The 19,984-nt window shown below is 34.1% G+C and overlaps 1 protein-coding gene across 2 annotated transcripts; it reads right to left on the bottom strand.

The window, feature by feature from the left end:
* Positions 1-9,505: 9,505 nt before the first annotated feature.
* LOC107810940 (putative aquaporin NIP-type) lies at positions 9,506-11,801 on the bottom strand. 2 transcript variants are annotated; one of them, XM_016635776.2, is made up of 5 exons: positions 11,231-11,801; positions 10,905-11,126; positions 10,113-10,310; positions 9,932-9,993; positions 9,506-9,848 (listed from the first exon to the last, which is right to left on the bottom strand). In XM_016635776.2, exons 1-5 carry the CDS (start codon positions 11,360-11,362, stop codon positions 9,650-9,652), a joined length of 813 nt encoding a protein of 270 aa, XP_016491262.1. In that variant the 5' UTR covers positions 11,363-11,801; the 3' UTR covers positions 9,506-9,649. The 2 variants fall into 2 exon arrangements, with proteins under 2 accessions (XP_016491262.1, XP_016491261.1); XM_016635775.2 differs by having other exon boundaries at positions 10,905-11,145; positions 11,231-11,497.
* Positions 11,802-19,984: the final 8,183 nt, after the last annotated feature.

The following is a 19,984-nucleotide window of genomic DNA, read 5'->3' as shown; positions in this document are numbered from 1 at the left end:
AAAATCCTAAAACAAACTGGACAAAATTTAAACAAACGTTATGACAAAACGGAAAGTTAAGACAGTCTGACACAAGACAATCCGAATTATAACCCTAAAAGTCCAAACAATAGAATGACCACAAAATAAGCCACCACAAGCTTCTCTCTTGCTGACCAAGGAACGAAGCGTCCTCCCACTTTATCAAAAATTGGCATCTTAGCCACTGAGCTTTGCATCAACACTGCCAAGACCATTGCCAGCTTCAACATCATCAACCTCCGTCAACAAATTCTCGATAGGGTTCGAGTGCTCCATGTCACTATCATTGATCACAATCCGCCCTTCTTGGATCATTTTCTCTACTTCCCTTTTCAAAGTACGACAACTCTCAATGTTGTGCCCTATGACATTGGAGTGGTATGCGCATCGCGCTGCCGGATCAAAGTTCCTTGCAAGTGGATCCGGAGTACATGCGGGGAGTGGCTCAATCAAGCCAGCATGCCTTAGCCTTCCAAACAGACTGGCATAAGATACTCCGATAGGGGTGGAGCTTTTCCTCGTTTCAACAACCTCTTCATTCTTGCATGTTGACAGGGCCGGAAACCTGATCCAGGTGGCTTTTGGTAGGCTTGTGTGGGTGGGTAAGCATTTCGTGGAGCCGGGTACCAGGAAAGTGAAGTATGGCTTTTAAGGTCACGGGGAAAGAAGTGGTGTTGGGGAGCGGAGAAGCATTGAGGAGTGATGGAGCTACTCGGGTAGCTGGGAAAGCTGCCATATGTGGGTTGGGATGGAGAGTATGGGGGATCTTTCATTATGGCGTTGGGTGCTTGGGAAATGACAGAGTTCAAGAGGCTTGGCGGTGGAGGGGGTGGTGCTTTTCCAGTTATCCATGCCTGATACATGTCTGCCACATGCTGTCTCAGCATTTTCACTTTTTCTACCAACCCGTTGTTCCGTTCGACCAATTGTTGTCGGTCATCAGCACCGTCCCACTCGGTTTTGCGGTTCTGAGCCATTGTCTTTTGACTCTGCTTTGCAGGGAAGAGTTACCACAACCAACCACTTTTCTATATATGAACACAGCAAAGGGAAGCCATCACGTTAGCGTTAGGGCATTTGACAGACAATCGTGTATCAGAGATACAATGCACCTAAGCAGTTAGACAATTGTGCCCCTCTGAAAATCTCCCACACTTTCCTTTATTTATTTATTTTTTATTATTGATTATTATATTTTTTATTTTTGTTTTATGGTGGCGGTCGAATCTTATGGAGATTGCCTACGTATCACGTCCCCGCACGAATCAGACCTTGCGTAGTTCGGACCACTAAAATATAAACAATACTAAACATTTTTTCATATTAGAACAAACTGGGTTTCAAAGGTTTGAAGATGACCTACAAACTCGAAAATCAAACAACCCACATATCCTAATCAAAAGCTTTACAAAACTCAAAAATAAAAGGTCAGCTCCCTTTCTCTGTTTGATAAATGCAACCAAACGGTTATTTTTGCAATGTGGCCCCTTCTAAATTTCACATGAATTTCGAGGCCGGGGAGGATTATTTTATGACACTTTACACACTTGTCCATTCTTTTACGAAAATAGCCTTTCGACAATTGAAAGATACTCTAAGGCTATTTCGGCAAGAACGGCTTAAAACGCGGTCGAAGATGGCTCGACTTATTTTGACCTAAACCCAAACGACATTCACCTGACCGTTGACTCTTTTTTTTTTCAAATTACAATAAAAACCTAGTGTTGCAAACACGGCCCTTCAATGCCTCGGGGAAGAAGATTTTTTAAGGCTGTGTGGGTCAACTGGACCAAAAATCCTAAACATGACCCAAAAGGTGGCTGTTTATGCAAAGTCAGCCTTCCGGCGTCTCTTTCGGGAACATTCGGCTATGTCTTGATAAAACAGTGTCACCTGACTTCTTTATGACTATTTTTATCATTTTTCAAATTAGAAAACTCAATATTGCAAGCACGGCCTTTCAACGTCACGGGGACGAAGATTTTTAAGGTTGTGTGGGTCAACTGGGCCAAATCTTAAAAAAATGACCCCAAAGGTGGCTGTTTATGCAAAGTCAGCCTTCCGGCGTCCCTTTCGGGAACATTCGGCTATTTATGACAAAACAGCATCACATGACTTCTTTATGACAATATTAAATTTTGACATATATTTTTTGTCATTTATTTGTATTTGGCTTTTTTAGCAAAAGGGGGGTTGGACCCGATGAGGATTGCCTACGTATCTCACATCCGGTGAGAATCAAACCCGCGTAGTTCGGGTAGATCATGAATAAGTAAATGAACTAACATTTTTTTTTAATTGGAATTTGTGAAAGAACTACTTCAAAAGAAGAAAGGAAGTATATTTTTTTGATTGATTTTCTTTTGAAAGAAAGACTTGTAAGAATTCCTTTTCTTTTGATTTGAACAAAAGTAAAAGGAAGATATATTTTTTTTGAATTTCATTTGTTTTCTCTTATTCTAAAGAAGAAAGAAAATATTTTTTGGAATTTTACCTTTAATAAAAGAAATGCTTTCTAAAAAAAAATATTTTTTGAATTTTGAATTTCTTTTCAATTTTTAAAGAAGAAGGGAGAATTTTCTTTTCAATTTTTTAAAGAAGAAGGAAAATATTTTCGGATTTGTTTTATTTTATTATATATATATTTTTTAATAATTAAAAAGACTTTCTAAAGAAGTCAATAATGGAAAATATTTTTGGATTTTTTGTTTTGAAAATTGGGAGTCTAAAAACTTTTCTAGACTTTTTGGCAAGACAAATATTTTTGCAACAAATAAAGATATATATACATTTTTTGGAAATAAAGAAAAACTTTTTGGATTTATATATATATATATATTTGCAACAAATAATAAAACCACTTTCAACGCCCAACTCTTTTTGCAACAAATAATAAAACCACTTTCAACGCCCAACTCTTTTTATTTTATTATTTTTATTTTGGCATTTTCATAAACAAATAAATAAATAAAAACCCATTTTAAAAACAAGACTCTTTTCATTTTCATTTTTATGGCAAGACAAACTATTTTTTTTTTCTAATTTTTTGAAAAACAAGACAGAACAATTACTCCTTTTTTTCTATTTTTCCTTTGCTTTTAATAAAACAAACTAACAAGACATTTTTCATTTTCTCAAAATTTCGGCAGAGTTTTGATAGTATTTGTGTATTAGGTTTTTCAAAAATAAACAATCAATTCCCTAACCGCTATTTCTTTTTTTCCTTCAATTTCACAATATTCCTAATATTCAAACACCGGTCAGCATGCGGGCGCGAGACAAATAAATGCACGGAAAACAAATAGGATGCATCGGGATGGTCTTTTCATATCAGGTTGCTAGTCCTAGACGGACCCAACCCCTGTGTTGAGTCCCCTAAGTCAAATGCAACGTGATGCAAATAAGCGTTCCTACTAGGGATCCGGCATGAAGTCACGTTATTCTATGTTCAAAACCTGGGTCGGTGTTCTAGACAGTGTACCCGAGCGGACAACTCGAGTTGAGGAAGGAGCTCCTTTCCGGGAACCAAAAGGCCAGCCGACTTAGAAACTTTCCGAGCCTATTTTATTTAGGGTATGACACTAACAGAATAGGGAGTCTCAACCAGTAAGCACATCCCCGGAGGTAAGAAGAGAAAGGTTTCGGCACAATTTATATACAGTTCAGATAATATCAAAGCGGTAAAAGCAACATTTAGCACATTAGGCTCAAACATGTAAAAATCAGATAAAATCAAATATAACAATTAATATAAGCTCGAATTTCTAACCCTGAACCAGTGGTTCAGGGTTTTGTCCCCAGCAGAGTCGTCAGAGCTGTCACACCTCCTTTTTACGCACCCGCGAGGGTACAAGGGAGTTTTTTCCAATTAAAGGACAATCGAAACGGGATTTATTTATTTATTTCAGAGTCGCCACTTGGGAGATTTAGGGTGTCCCAAGTCACCAATTTTAATCCCGAATCGAGGAAAAGAATGACTCCATACTACAGTCTGCGTACCAGAAATACGGATAAGGAATTCTGTTAACCCGGGAGAAGGTGTTAGGCATTCCCGAGTTCCGTTGTTCTAGCACGGTCGCTCAACTGTTATATTTGGCTTGATTATCTGATTTTATACGAATATGAACTTATGTGCAAATTTTAACTTTTAACCGCTTTTATCATTTACTATTATTTTTGTCAAGAATTGCAACGTTGTGAAAATGTATCTCGAACCACGTTACAATCAATGTACCCGTGGTCGTCGATACACTTTGACTCCGTTGAGATTTGGATTTGGGTCACATCAATGTGCACCCGAGTTTAAGGAAATTAAATTATTAAAGGCGCGCCTAAAGCGACTAGCGTATTTATTTTGGGTAGGACCGTGGAATTTTGCTAAACGGTCCATCCCGAAAGCTAAGCAATTTGAAAACAAATATTTACTGAGGGCCCCGCAATTTTGTATTTTTATTTGGCGAGGCTCATCTCATTCTTATTTTTTAAAAGGAATTTGCAACGTCATGGACACGCATCTCGAACCACGTCACAATCAATGTACCCGTGATTAGAAACACATTTCGACTCCGTTGAGATTTGGATTTGGGTCACATAAACGCGCACCCGAGTTTAAGAAGGTAAGATTTATTAAGGCGCGTCCTAAAGAGTCTAACGTATTGTTATTTTAGGAAGATGCCGTGAAGGTTCATTAAACGGCCAAATCCAAAGTCTAGTCAATGGTTATGTATTTTATTGAGGGCCCCGGCGGTTTGTGATTTATTTGGCGAGGCTCGTCTCATTTTTATTTTAAAAGGATAAACCTATATTGACTACATTTTTCTATTAAGTTTGTCTCTAAAAATAAAAGAAAACTCTTAATTAATTACATGCTGAAAAACGTAACTTATTAGTTATTAGTTTACGGCTAATGCGAATGGAAAATTGCGATCGAGTTTGTACAAAGAAAAACTGCTTTTATTTTTATATTTTGTTATTCGATAATACTAGAACATGAGATTGACCATGATATCAAAACAGATTAATTATTCTCCGATTAATTTAAACTAACATTATTAGATGAAGAAAGTATACATATGCAACCTCATTATTCATTAATCATTCGACTACATCTTTATAAGAAGAAAGACAAATTATATTCAACCAAATCTAAACAGGAGGAATTCAACAGGAACAAAGCCTGATTAATATTTCATTTTTTGCTTCAAACCGAGATTGTACAAATGTGTACCTGGAAACAGCAGTACAAGAACAAAAGAAGGAGAAGACAGCAACAATAATACCACAGTAACAGCAGATTCAACAACACCGCAAATCAGTAACAACCAGTAGAATAACCCAGTAACAGATTGAAAACTCAGCAATACCAAAGTGCAATCACAGTCCAAGCAGAAGAGAGAACAGATACAAGATGCAGTAGTTTCGGATTTTTGAATAACACTTGAGAAAAGCAAACGGAAATTATTCGAGTGAAAGTTCAAATTGCATTTTCCTCTTTTACTCTCAAAATGATTCAAGTATGTCCGCTCTCCAGTGTAGAAATCTGTTTTATGTTCAACCTCAAGTATTAAACTCTCTCCCCAAAAATCATCTCAATAATATTCTCCCAATAATAACCTCTAAGTCTTCCTCCTCTCTCATTCAAGTCCTCTAAAATGTGTCAAATGACCCTATATATATAGCAAGACAAGTCTTGAACCCCTAACCCAAAATATTCCCCCAATGGCATGCTTTGTCCCCACTATTTAATGTTTTCTTTATTTTAAACCTTGTCCCTCATGCCCACATTAAATAAATACAATATTCCCTCCCATTATAATTTGTCTCTCATGCCTACATTAAATAAGTACAATATTCCCTCCCATTATAATTTGTCTTGTCCCCCATTATATTAAACAAATACATCAAAAACCACCCCATTATATTTTGTCCCTCATGCTTAACATAAAAAATCAAAATAATGTTCAATTACCAAAATACCCCTCCGACCTTATTGCAATTACAAATCTACCCCCGAATGCAATGCAATTTACCAAACTACCCCCTCAGCTCTAAACAATCAATTAATCATAACTTAACCAAAATATAGTCAAGATGACCAATTTCTCAACAATCTTCAACAATAACTCACATGAACACGATGAACAACACAACTCAAAATTAACGGAATGAATTAACCATATCGGGAACCAATCCTGGTTAATTTAGACCATGAATGTATGAGCAAGGATACAACAATACAAACAATAAAATACATGATTCAAACTAAATCAAACAAATCACACAAACATAAAACTCACATTAAATCACTGGATTAAACATGAACTTCAAGCAAAGATGAACATGAACTAAATCTATTCTTTAAACAACAAACATGACAGATTAAATGATTCAAACAACATTAATAATTTCTGGAAAATGCATAACAACACATGAAACAAATTGAAGAAATAATTAATTAAATTTCAATTTGAATCTAACAAACATTAAACTAACAAATATTTACCTAAACAATAATACAAACATGAAATAAACATGAAAAACAACTAATTAATCCTTCATTTGAAATCTGAAAAATTAATTTAACAAAGCACATGAACAAACTAAAAAATTAATTCAAACGATAGACATGAACAAACAAACATTTGCCGATTTTAGATTCGAAAATATCAAAACAAAAATACGGACAAAAAAAAACTCAAAAACTACTAACCGAATCGAACGACATACAACGACCAACTAACGACTAACTCGAACAGTGATCGACGACATCGACCAAAGCTCGTCCATGTGCGCGAGGCAGAAGTGAAGAGGACGAAGGCAGCTGGGGGGTGCGTCGGGTTCGCCTGCAGCTGAAAGCAGAAGAAACAGCTACGAAACAACTTGGCCATGGCGAGCTCAAGCTTGAAGAAGATGAAGTGAAAGCAGCAACGCGGCAGCAACCAACGGCGAAGAACACCGCAGCAGCAGCCCGCAGCACGTTTGGAACGGGAAGACGAAGCAGTAGCTGCTGAAACAGTGGCGTTCGCCGGAACAGTAGCAGCGATGAGCTCTGATGAAGCTGGAACGAGGTCGGGGGCAGCTGGGTCTGTTTGGACGTGATGGTGAGTCGACTGTTATGGCATGGATGGTGGTTGACGACGACGACGCAGCAGTGGCGACCATGGATGCCGAGCTCAAGCTTGAGCTCGACGAAGACGCAACAGTCGCGGGGTTTACTTGGACGCGAGGGAGGTGGAGCTTGTGTGTGGTTGATGTGTGTGCGTGTGTTGTCGATAGGGAGGCAGCAGGGCTGCCATGGATGCTTGGGGTGTTTGGTATTTTTTGAGAAGAAAAAGATGGAGGGGGGCGGGTAGGCTTAGGTCTTTTTAGGGTTTTTTTTTGTGTTGGATGAAAAATGAAGAGGGGTTGTTGGGTTAATGGGGCGGACCGGGTCGACCCGGTTTGAAGTGGACCGGATCATGGGGAAGATTGGGTAATTATTTGGGCATGCGGTTTGAAATTGAAGAAATGGCCCAATCCGATTTTCCTTTGTATTTTTGCTCTCTTTTCTCCTTTTATTTTTCCAAAACTAAATTATAAAAGTACTTAAATTATTATTAAGAACTAAATTAAGTTATAAAAGCGCAAATTAATTCCCAATAACAATTAACGCACAATTAAGTAATAATTAAGCATAAAATTGTATATTTGGACATTAAATGATAAAAATGCAAAAGATGCCTATTTTGTAATTTTGTAATTTTTGTCTAACTACTAACAATTATAGAATTAAATCCTACATGCAAAATGTGACATATTTTTATATTTTTTATTAATTTAACAAGTAAGCAAACACAGACAAATACAAATAATTATCCAAAAATATCACAAAATCTCACAAAATTGCACACCGAGGAAAATCATTTGATTTTGAATTTTTTGGGAGTAATTCTCATATAGGGCAAAAATCACGTGCTTACAACTGGTAATATTTTTTTATTAATAGAATAATCAACCTAAATGACTGCTGACGGGTGGTTTAAGCATATGCGGCTGCGGGGCAAGTTGAAATATTTTTTTCTTAAATATTTGTGGGTGGTACGGGTTTAAAATTATCTAAGAAAGAAACTCATTTTTTCTGCCTTTTTCGAGATGAAATTGGCCAACGTATAGAGGCAGAACAAGCATTTCAACTTTATGGGTTCTAAATTTTATAACAGCGATTTTAAGAGCTACTAACTAGGAAGCTTCAGCTAAAGGGTTTGGGGTTTAGGGTCAAATACTCAGAAAGGAAAATATTCATTAATTGATCTTGACAAAGGTTCTTTTCCAATTTCTTATATAAGCTTGAATACAGAAAAAATAACATATACTCTTAATCAAATATAAAAAGTTAAAAATCAAAAGTTATTATGATATCAAAGATTTTTGTTAAGTAACTTTTATTTTATATTGCAAGATGTAATATTATAATTCTCATAAGTATCTTATCATGTTCTTTCCTTAGCTGAAGCTTCCCATAATCTTTAACGCTAATAAGAAATATGAGAAGACATCATACAAGTATGATTAGTTCCAGCCAAAAGATAAAAAAAATAGAAATAGAATGAAATAGAAAAAAAAAAAAAATAAGTGGGGTGGGTGGATGCGGGTGTGGACGTGGAGTGGGCGAATGCGGGGGGGCGAGGCTAGCTGAAATTTTGTGGGTTAAGACAAAATCTGCCCCTCGCACGCTATTTGTATATAAATTTGAATTTAAGAAAATGACCTTTTTAGATCTTTTATGTGTAAAAGACAAATCTCTCACATGTAAAAATAAATCTAATGTGTAAAAAAGAAGGTAGAGTCATAAAACTAAAAACAAGTTTGTAAAGAGCCAAAAAACCAATTGACCCCCTCCTTCCCGCACCGCCCCATTGCCATCCCTTTTTAAAATAGCTAACGAATATATAATCCATGTATAATATGTGTATATTATACATGTGAATATTATATATGTGAACTAGATTGCGCTAAATGGCATCGTTCTTTGACATATTCGTGAGATCCTTAATGGGGAATGGCCGAATGGGGATGAATAGCACATTGCATACCACAACATTTGAAGAGAGAATTAAGAGAAAACACACACATACAGAGGGAATAAAATGATTTATCATGAATTGATAAGTTTTGTACTTGTTGTCGGTCTATTATAACCCTCCGTATCTATTTGAGCTGGGGATTAGCAATATGAGCAATCTCACGTAAACTAAATTTACTTGTAATTGAGACATAGTTATTATTGTATAGCTATATAATAAAAGGACCTTTGTCAAGTTAAAACATTAATTGGAAATGAACATATACTTACACTTATTCTTCTACGAGAATTCAAAAAAAATATATACATGTGTTTTTCAACATTCGCCAACCCTAGCTCTATCTACATATCATCGGTTTACTTTTGGGGATCGAGGCCATAGGGAGAAGATTATTGAAGAAAATGCAGTAACTTGCAAAAAAATTGCAGCCTCAAAATGCTCCAATACTTATGTTCATGGCTCAAAATACTCCAATGGCTCAAAATGCCTAAAAATGTACGATTTAGGGACAACTGGGATGATAATTTCCTAAAATTTCAGTTAAATATATTGAATTTAATTTGCTCTCAACTTCGAAGAGATGATGCACTTTTGGCCAACTCACGAAGTGGTTTGTCTGTGGACCGAATCAAGTTATATACAAATGCTCCGGCTAGTGTTCCGATAATTGGACCAACTATATACACCCAAAGACCTGTATAAACATGCTTCACTATTGCTGGACCAATGCTTCTTGCTGGATTCATTGATGCTCCTGAAATTGGCCTACATTTTTAACATGATTTGATTAAATTTTAGACCCAAAATATAAGGTTAACAAAATTTACTAAGTGAAACAATTAGCATACCCTGCTACAAAGACATTCAAAGTTATGGTCATTCCCACTGCTATTCCAGCAACCTGTCCAATCTGCAAGAGTAACACAAGGTAAAAAAAAAAAAAGGAAATCAATTTTTTTTTTTTCAGAAAGAAAAGAAATATAATTAACTTATTATGAATTGTAAATAAAAGAAGAAGAAGAAGCATACTGCTCTATCATCTGTAGCAACGCCAGAAATGACAAACATGAGAAGGAAAGAAATGATGATTTCGATAGCAAGTGATTGGCCATTAGATCCAACTGGAACAGTACCAAAATAAGCTTGAGGAGTTACGTCAAACAATAGAGCCAGAGTTCCACTGGCCAAAATCGAACCCATCAGTTGAGCTATTATGTACAAAGGTACCTGCATCACATATCAGATTTGTATTTACATTATTTGCAAAACACGTTTTTATTATTGATTTGATGCTTTTTTTTTCTTCTTTTTTGGGGTTAGGAGATTTGAAGCTTCACTTTAACATGTTAAACTTGGGTCCACAAAATCACTCTCGCTGTATCTTTTTCCTTCCTCGAAATCTGCTTGCTCCATTACGAACAATTTAAAATACAATTGATTATCACATAGGATGATAGTATAATACCCTACACATCTAGGACATAGTGATGCTGAAACTTGAGAGGTTAAGGATTTGACAGATCCTTCTTTTTAGAAAAATATTTACTGCTACTTATTTTATCCTTAATATGTCCGATAGCCTTGACTAATGTGCTGTTTATGGATCTTATATTTCCCAAAAAATCTCTCCAAGTTACTCATAGTGTAATTTTAATACTAATACTAGCTAGTAGTAGTAAGCTAGCTACCAAATTAAAGTTTGAAATTTGCTAGAAAAAGAAGAAGCTATGTAACTATCCAAAATCTTTAAAAATACACTACTTTTGAAGCGTGCGACATACACCCACAATATTTTAGCAATATAGAAAAAAAAGTACATACTTGTTTCCATGGGAAGTGGCCGAGGATGCTGAAAGTAATAGTGACAGCAGGATTAAAATGAGCTCCAGATATGTGTCCCACGGTGTAAACCATCACCATCACGATTAGTCCCCATGTCACACATATCCCTGGAAACGTAACGCTCCCATAGATCTTATTCACAGCAACTGATCCACACCCTGCAAATATTACAAAGTACGTTCCTATAGCCTCCGCTATCAACTGCAAAGTCAAACACAACCTGTTCCATCAAATTAAATAATTTTACGTAGTAAAATTAATTACTATTTGATACTGTGTCAGTCATAGCATTACTTTAGTTTTACCTTTTGTAAGATGACAACGACAGAAACTGATGAACAAAATCCGACGTTGGAATCGGACTTGGAGGCTGAATGAATATTGCCTTCTTCCATTTGGGAGATTTCTTCTTCTCGATTGCCATCCTTCTTTGCCATTGTTCTTAATTGAAAGAGTTGATAAGTTCGGAAGATATAAGGGTTTTTTTTTCTTTTCTTCAGGATGTCTGCCAAAAGGCTTATTTGATAATAATAATAATAGTACTTAGATTTAAATATGATAGGTTTTGCTTTAGATTACCTAAATAAGGATAGGACGATTCATAGTTGGAGAGTTTTTTGGAGGGTGGAGTTTTACAAAATGCTGACTAATCCCGTATTTGATAGTTATCTAGTTAATAGTGCAAATTCAAAGGGATATTACGGATTGGAGTTAATTTGCAGCTTATTAAATTGAAATTTCGGATATATATATATATATATATATATATATATATATATATATATATATAGAGTGCAAATTCAAAGGGATATTACGGATTAGAGTTTGCAGCTTATTAATATTGAAACTCCATCCTGCACTTTCGAACAAAACTCCTCCCCTCTACTCAGTACTATCTCTTCCCCAACTATAAATACGTTCTCACCTGGTTAAAAAGGAAAGAAAAGGTATGCAGGATTTTTACGGTTTATTAGGAATATCGTGGAGAATGTTGAAGGTTTCAAACTTTGAATCAGTAATACTATTTTCCGTGAATATCTGAATTTTTGCATGGTTATATTTACTCTTTCTTATTCGAATTTTCAGATAAAAAGGTACTGTAAATAACATATGGATGCCTTTGGTCAACTTCAAAGGAGTCAAACTTAAAATCCGAGGCAAAAGGAACGGAAATTTTTTTATCTGTACTCATTACACCAAATACCTAAATAAATTTTATATTTGCTAGCCTTATGGTACGCTCTTTGCGCGTGTACCTCGATCAATGAGTATATTAAATTTTAAAAATTACAAGTTCTTCATAATTATATGTTTCTTTACCTTTTTAATGTATTTTTGTATCCTATTATAATGATAAACCAATGAACAATATATATTTTCAAAAATTCTAACAATTAGAACCTAATTGTAAGAGCAATAATACTCCATACACTACAATACTAAAATTATGAAATTCGTTTAAATTTTTATTTGTAGTTAAATTATAAGGAAACCAGCTCAGCTCATGCTAAATATTTAAAATACATATTGTGTCTACAAATTATATACTCAATCTGTCAAGTTTGAAGCGTTTTAACCAATTTGACTTGTAATACTATACCATAACTTCTTTTTGCTCTATGTTTTGATTTCTTTCACTCGCCATCCTCTATGGAACAAATGTAGAACCCAACTTAAAAAATAATTTTACTTATGTGATAAATTCGAAAAAAGATTGAAGTTTATTCTTTTGCTAATTATTTAATTCAAAGGCTTAATTATTTGATCTCGATGTTAAAAGTTTTTGTTGATTTAAATTCTTGATATTAGAATATCACAAATTTCAATAGGGTAAAATATTCTCTTAGTTATTTTTCCTAATCGTTGAGTGTAGTATTTAAATATTATACAACAAATCAACACTGGAAAAAAATATTGTTTTAATAGGAAACGTGTTAAAATATAATAGGAGATGTATAATAGTTCATATTCAAAAGTAATATCAAAGGAGTTATAGTTATGTCATATTGTTCAAACAAGAAAATTAATTATATTAGGTAAAATTTTAATTGATTTTCAAATATTAAAAAAATCATATACTATAATTATATATGTCAATTACTCCTCAAATGATAGTGGATGTAAGTCACGTGTATGAGAGAAACACAGGCTTGGATTATTTTGCGTGGTACTCCTTCAAATCTTACGTTGTTACTTATTCCAGCATTAAATAATATTTTAGAAATCTAAGGTATTTATTTAGAATTCCTTTTATTCTAACCAAATAAAACGATAAATAAAAACCAAAAGTTTATTTGCTTTGGCTACTGCATGCCCAACAAATAATACATATTTGCTTTAGAACATAACAAGAATTCGTAGAAACACTTTTGTATATTTTTTACATTTAGTTATTTATATTCTATAATCACAAGTCAAACCAACCATTAATAAGACTTTACTATCTCCGGATTATATTGTGAAATAGACTTACCTTTTGAATGTTACGCGTTAGAAAATCTTTTTTTTTTTTTTTTTTTACCTCCATAGAAGATGAAAACATATTTTACTTTTCCTTTTCCAGGTTAATCCTTTTAAAAAAAGCTAAGCTAATTGAATTTTAAAGTGCTAAATATTAAGATTTCTTACATAGCTCAAATAAGGAAGGCTAGTTCAAATAAGAAAAGTTTTAATATACAAAATTTAGTTGATTTCAAATTTTTAAATATTAGAGAAATAATTAAATGACTATTCTTGAATATTAGGAAATCAATCAAATGACTATTCCTAAATATTAGCAAAATAACTAAATAATTATGACTATTTTGTCCAGTACGGGGTATAAAAGGCGAACGACATTTTGCTAATGGCCTTCATGCTTTTAATATTACTAGTCTTAGAGTACGCGCTTTGCGTGTGTACCCATTTCAACAAAAATATAATTTTTTTAAAAAAATCACATAAATATTATTATATAATGTGTTTGAGTTATATAAAATTATAAAATAAAAAATATCTTTAAATGATGCATATTTTTTCTATTTAGCTAGCTCAATAAATGAAGAAATCATATTCCACAAAAATTATGAGATGCCTTATTAAGATTTATGACAACTTATGTGAGAATATGTTATGATTTTTTTTCCTTCACTAATGTAATACTGAAAACAAAACATAAAACTACTTTTATCACGACTCTCTCATAACACAAGTTGAAAATTGAATCTTTTGCTTTTTTTTACCCTAGCTAAAAAGTTTGATAGGGACATTCTAAAATTGGAAAAATAAATAATATTGAGATAATATTTATAACAAATAACTTAATATAAAAATATAATATGGCGAAACGTTGTCATTTGTTGGATGAAATGCAAAAAAGTAAAAAGATAAAAATGAAAACTTATTTAAGATACATTTTGTCTTCTAATATTTTATTTTATTTTAAATTTGTATTTTTATCAATTTAACTCTCAACACTACATTATAATCAATTTGGCTCTATTTTCTGATTTATTTCACCGCCAATGCTCTTCTTATGAAAAATAAATTTATGTACCTTAATAGTTTAGTCAACTTGACAAGTAATTAATTTTACTTATACAATGAATTTGATAAAGAATAAAATTGGATGTTGTTGCTAATTATTTAATTAAATTATTTGTTCCATTAAAGGAAATAATTAGTTTTTGTTAATTCAAATTAGAGTAAAATTTATTTTACCCCTTTAACCTTTAAGGGTTAGGAAACAATACTCCCCTCACATTTTGAATGGGAAAAGGAACCCCCTTGTGCAATATATTTTTGGTGAGTGTTCCTATTTTAAAATAAATGTTTTACTCTCTCTATCATTTCAAAGGTAAAATATATTTTTCATTCAAACCAATACTTGAATTTCGTCTTTCTTACTTGTAAAATTTAAGATATTTTTATATTATATCGAGGCCATTGTTAAAATTTTTGCAATAAAAAAAATCTTGCATACAAAATTCAGGAAAAATGCTGAACACACATTTACCGTGAATGCTATAGCATTTCAATTTGAAGGGAAAAAGATACACTGAAATAATCAATTCTCTGACATATATATTAGATGAAAGAATTGCTGTTATGAGTATCAGTTTTATTATGTGTTTTCTTTGTACATTAAAATTATTATACTAAAGCAATTATTAAACTTTACTTTATTTTGAAAATGTTTTTACTGAACATAAATTATAGGAGTAGTTGATAATGTCACATTTAAAAATTTATTACGGAGGCATTTTTGCATTATATCATATTTTAACTATGCAGGAAGAAGGCTAAAGGGGAACTCCACATATCTTGAGCTTTTTGGCTATAATGAAACAACTTGGTTATTCTAAAATTTTCTATTGAAAAAAATAAATTAAGATTTTATTCTTATACAAATTATTTTTTATTTAAACTGTGTAACATAATTATAAGTTACTTTACCTAATAGTATCTCACTGCTAAAAGACGGCCCATTTTTTACTGAAATTCGCGACGGAAAAAAACAGTCGGAAATTTCCGATGGAATCGGTCGGAAAATGCATAAAATATATTTTTCAATTTTTAATAATAGTTACGACTAATATTCCGTCTATGTCCATCGTAAATTTTGGCGGAAAATTCCGCATCACTGTTAGCGACCAATTCGGTCGGAAACAATAAAAAAAAAAATTAGCGACCGATTCGGTCGGAAATGTTTAGTAAAACGAGGTTGACTACTTTTGACCAAATTACCGACCGAATCGGTTGAAGAGGTTTTTTAAAAAACCCTCAGCGACTCCCTTTCTTTTCCTTTCCCTCTTTTCCTCCTTCTCTCTTCTCTCTCACTCAAACGTCCCCCCACCCAAACCCGCTGCTGCCATCAACGAGCAGCACTCGCCAGTGCCGTTGCAGGTCCGTCGAGACCCTCCACTGCTAGGTAAGTTTTCCCTATCCAAACCCTCCTTTGTTATAAGAATTTAAAGATTATTGCAGATGTGATGCTCTGTGTTCCAGTTGTTAAAACAAAAGAGTTAAGCATGAAATTATACTGACGATGGTTCTGTGAGTATTATCATTGTTGCACTTGTTAATAGGCTTCTTTGTTGCACTTGTTCATAACAAGAAAAAGTTATGTGGTTTCGTTCTTCCTTGACCACTTTGATACTTGAAATAGGGAACCGTGTATAAAACTTGACCAAATAATTGAATGCGTAAAATCATGAAAGCCCAAGTTGATACTGTAATAAATAGGTTAAGGTGGGGAATAATGGAACTATGATTGCTGTATCGAGGGATGAATCCATATGATGCCTAGGCTATTATTTTGCGGCAGTAATTTCAGATATATGAATGAATGGTCTGATGTTTTACGTCAACCTATAAATTGACAAAAGTTGCTTATTAGATAGCATAGCAGAATAGCTGGTGTCGTTCGGACAATTTGAGAAAGTAATAGGTGAATATGAACCTAAGAAGATGCAGATTAATGCATCAAGTCATAGTTGATATTTTTTTCCTGCTATGTGGAACTTGAGTTTCATGCGTCTTTGTTTCTGAGTTTGAACAACTTAGGCAATAGACAATTGTTATCTCATAGTTGATTTTCTACTATTGTTACAGAAGGTTGTAAATTTTTTATAATTAAGTGATTTTTAGCTAGACGGTATATTTACATTAGTCTCATTTTCAACATTAAAAATGGCAGAAACTGATTTGAAATTTTGGTGTACGGCGATGCCCATGTTCTGGAATCTTTAACAGGAGTAAAAGAAGGGTACATCGCACATAGTTGTTGAACCTGCTAAATATTTTAAATACCTTTTCTTTTTAATTCTTTCATGAAACCCTTTGTAGGAATAAAATAATAATTAACTTTTAAAAGACAATTAGATGGAGGTTGTAGTTATTATTCCTTTACTTCTATTAGTCACTAAAAATTATCGAAAGGAAAACATTTAGATTTTTGTGAATGCCAAGAGATTTTTTTGTTTCTGTGAATGGAAAACATATTATTGAGGAGTTTAGAATTAATCTTGTAATTTAAACTTGAGAATAATAAAATTTGTAATTTTAACACTATTAGAATACAATAAGGATCTACTTCTATTTTTATAAAGTCAAAGAAATTAGGCTACCTTCTTCTATTATTCTTATTACCCATACGATTTAATTCATCACGTTTAGAAACTGTGTAAATACATTCGTTAATTTCTAATTTCTAATTTCTAATTAAATAAATATGCAAAGACAAGTGAGTTATCACTTGAATAAGAAACCAAGTGAAGTACGTTGTGTTATCTTAATCAGCATATATAATATATGTATAGAAAAGTTATTTTCAAAACATTGATAGTCTTTTATTGTGGTGTATAAGAAATGCTCAAAATTTATTGATCAAAATATGATAGTAACAGTAACGAAAACATCTTAGCATGGTATTGAATCTTCTCGATCTTTTACAAATTTAAACCGTAAAAGGATTTATATAAAATAAAATTGTGTATAATTCAAATAGACAAAGGAAATTGTGTTAAAAAATAAAACTCTTAAACCAAAAGGAGTTCAAAGTATCATTTTTTACCCAATATATTTGTAAAAAAATAATTTGTCAAAATTTTATTTAACTAGAAAACCCTTCCTAAACCTAAAAGAAGTATATATTTGTTAAAATTTTCAAAATGTAAAATTTAATACTCCTAAATTTAAATGGAGTTCAAAGTAAAAACTCTCCTTGCGAAGAAATTGAAAGAGAATGAAACTTTCCAACCGAAGGGATTTGACATCAAACGAAACTTTGTTGGTGAAGAAGAACTAATCTTTCCTACGGAAGGAATTAAAAAGTTAAATTAATTCTCTAAGATTTAAACTTTCCTAGTGTGAATTGGACGTCCTTGAAATTCTAGTACGGAAGGAATTAAAAAGTTAAATTAATTCTCTAAGATTTAAACTTTCCTAGTGTGAATTGGACGTCCTTGAAATTCTAGTACGGAAGGAATTAAAAAGTTAAATTAATTCTCTAAGATTTAAACTTTCCCAGTGTGAATTGGACGTCCTTGAAATTCTAGTACGGAAAGAAATTGAAAAATTAAAGCTCTAAATGTTAGAAAAATAACTAGTTCACAATTCCTAAATATTAGAAAATTAATTAAATGAATATTCCTAAATATTAGGAAAATAGTCAAATGACTATTTTATCCACTGTGAACTCTATTTTTAAGGGGCAAAAAAGGCGAAAGATATTTCACTAAGGATCTTCGTCCACAATATTGATCATTCGAATAAACTTATAGTAATTATTTGCTTAAAACTTTATTTTAAAAATGTAGTCATTATTTTACAAAATTTTCTTTTACATAACCAAGAATACGCGTGCAACGCACGTACCGAGAAACTAGTAGATATAGATACATACTCTTTTATTATGTAATAAACATTATAATTATAATTCTGGGAGGATTTGGACGAGATGGTGCGTAGTATCCCGCAAACAGAGAAGTTGTTCATTGGCGGAGATTTTAATGGCCATATTGGGGTTAGTGCTAGGGGTTATGATGATGTGCATGGCAGGTTCGGTTTTGGGGATAGGAATGAGGGAGGTAATTCACTGTTGGATTTCGCTAGAGCTTTTGATTTGGTTATAGCTAACTCGAGTTTTCTGAAGAGGGAAGAGCACCTGGTCACTTTCCGAAATTCAATGGGCAAGACTCAGATTGATTATCTTCTCTGCAGGAAATGCGATAAACATTTGGGCATTGATTGCAAGGTCATCCCAAGCGAGCACCTCACGACCCTACATAGGCTCCTAGTTATGGACCTGGAGATCAAGAGGAGTAGGAGGAAGAGGGTGGTGTGTAAGCAACCTAAGATCAAGTGGGGTAACTTGACCAAGGACAAAACTCAGGAGTTAGGGGAGAAGTTGTTGGCTATGAGGGCCTGGATGAGTAGGGGGGACGCGTCTAGTATGTGGTTCACGACTGTGAATTGCATTAGCGTAACTGCTAAAGAGGTCTTAGGGGTCACGAAGGGCTCTCTTGGGGGTCATAGAGGGGACTTGTGGTAGAATGGAGAGGTTCAAGGTAAAGTCGAAACTAAAAAAACTGCTTATTTGAAGCTAGTGAAGAGTACAAACGAGGAGGAAAAAAGGATTTATCGGGAGTGTTACAAAAAGGCAAAGAAAGAGGCAAAGTTAGCAATTACGACGGCTAAAAATATGGCGTTTGCTCGTTTGTACGAGAAGCTCCAGGGCAAAGGCAGGGAAAAAAGTTGTACCGGTTGACCAAGGTGAGGGAGAAGAAGGCTTGTGACTTAGACCAAGTCAAGTGCATCAAGGCCGAGGATAGAAAAGTATTGATGGACGAGACACTTATTAGGAGAAGATGGCAGACATACTTCCAAAAACTGTTGAACGAGGAAGGGGATAGACACATTGTGCTGGGTGAGTTGGAGCACTCCGAAAGTCGGCGGGATTTTGGGTACTGTAGGCGGATTACGGTAGAAGAGGTGGAAGGGGCGATGCGTAAGATGTGCAGGGGAAGAGCGACGGGGCCAGACGAAATCCCGATGGAATTCTGGAAGAGCGCGGGGCGAACAGGTTTGGAGTGGCTCACTGGGATGTTTAATGTTATTTTTAAGACGAAGAAGATGCCCGAAGAATGGAGGTGGAGTACAATGGTTCCGCTTTACAAGAATAAGGGTGATATCTAAAATTGCAACAATTATAGGGGTATCAAGCTGTTGAGTCACACTATGAAGATTTGGGAGAGGGTGGTGGAGGCTAGGGTGAGGAGGTGCGTGTTTATTTCCGAGAATCAGTTTAGATTCATGCCGGGGCGTTCGACTACGAAAGCGATTCATCTGGTAAGGAGATTAGTGGAGTAGTACAGGGAGAGGAAGAAGGACTTGCATATGGCTAGGGTGAGGAGGTGCATGTTTATTTTCGAGAATCAGTTTGGATTCATGCCGGGGCGTTCGACTACGGAAGCGATTCATCTGGTAAGGAGATTAATGGAGTAGTACAGGGAGAGGAAGAAGGACTTGTATATGGTGTTTATTGACCTTGAGAAAGTGTATGATAAAGTCCCGAGGGA

This window comes from Nicotiana tabacum, chromosome 3 (genome assembly GCF_000715075.1).
Source record: "Nicotiana tabacum cultivar K326 chromosome 3, ASM71507v2, whole genome shotgun sequence".
Lineage (NCBI taxonomy): Eukaryota > Viridiplantae > Streptophyta > Magnoliopsida > Solanales > Solanaceae > Nicotiana > Nicotiana tabacum.
The sequence above is the reverse complement of the archived record's forward strand: the minus strand, read 5'-3'. Positions and strand labels throughout refer to the sequence as shown.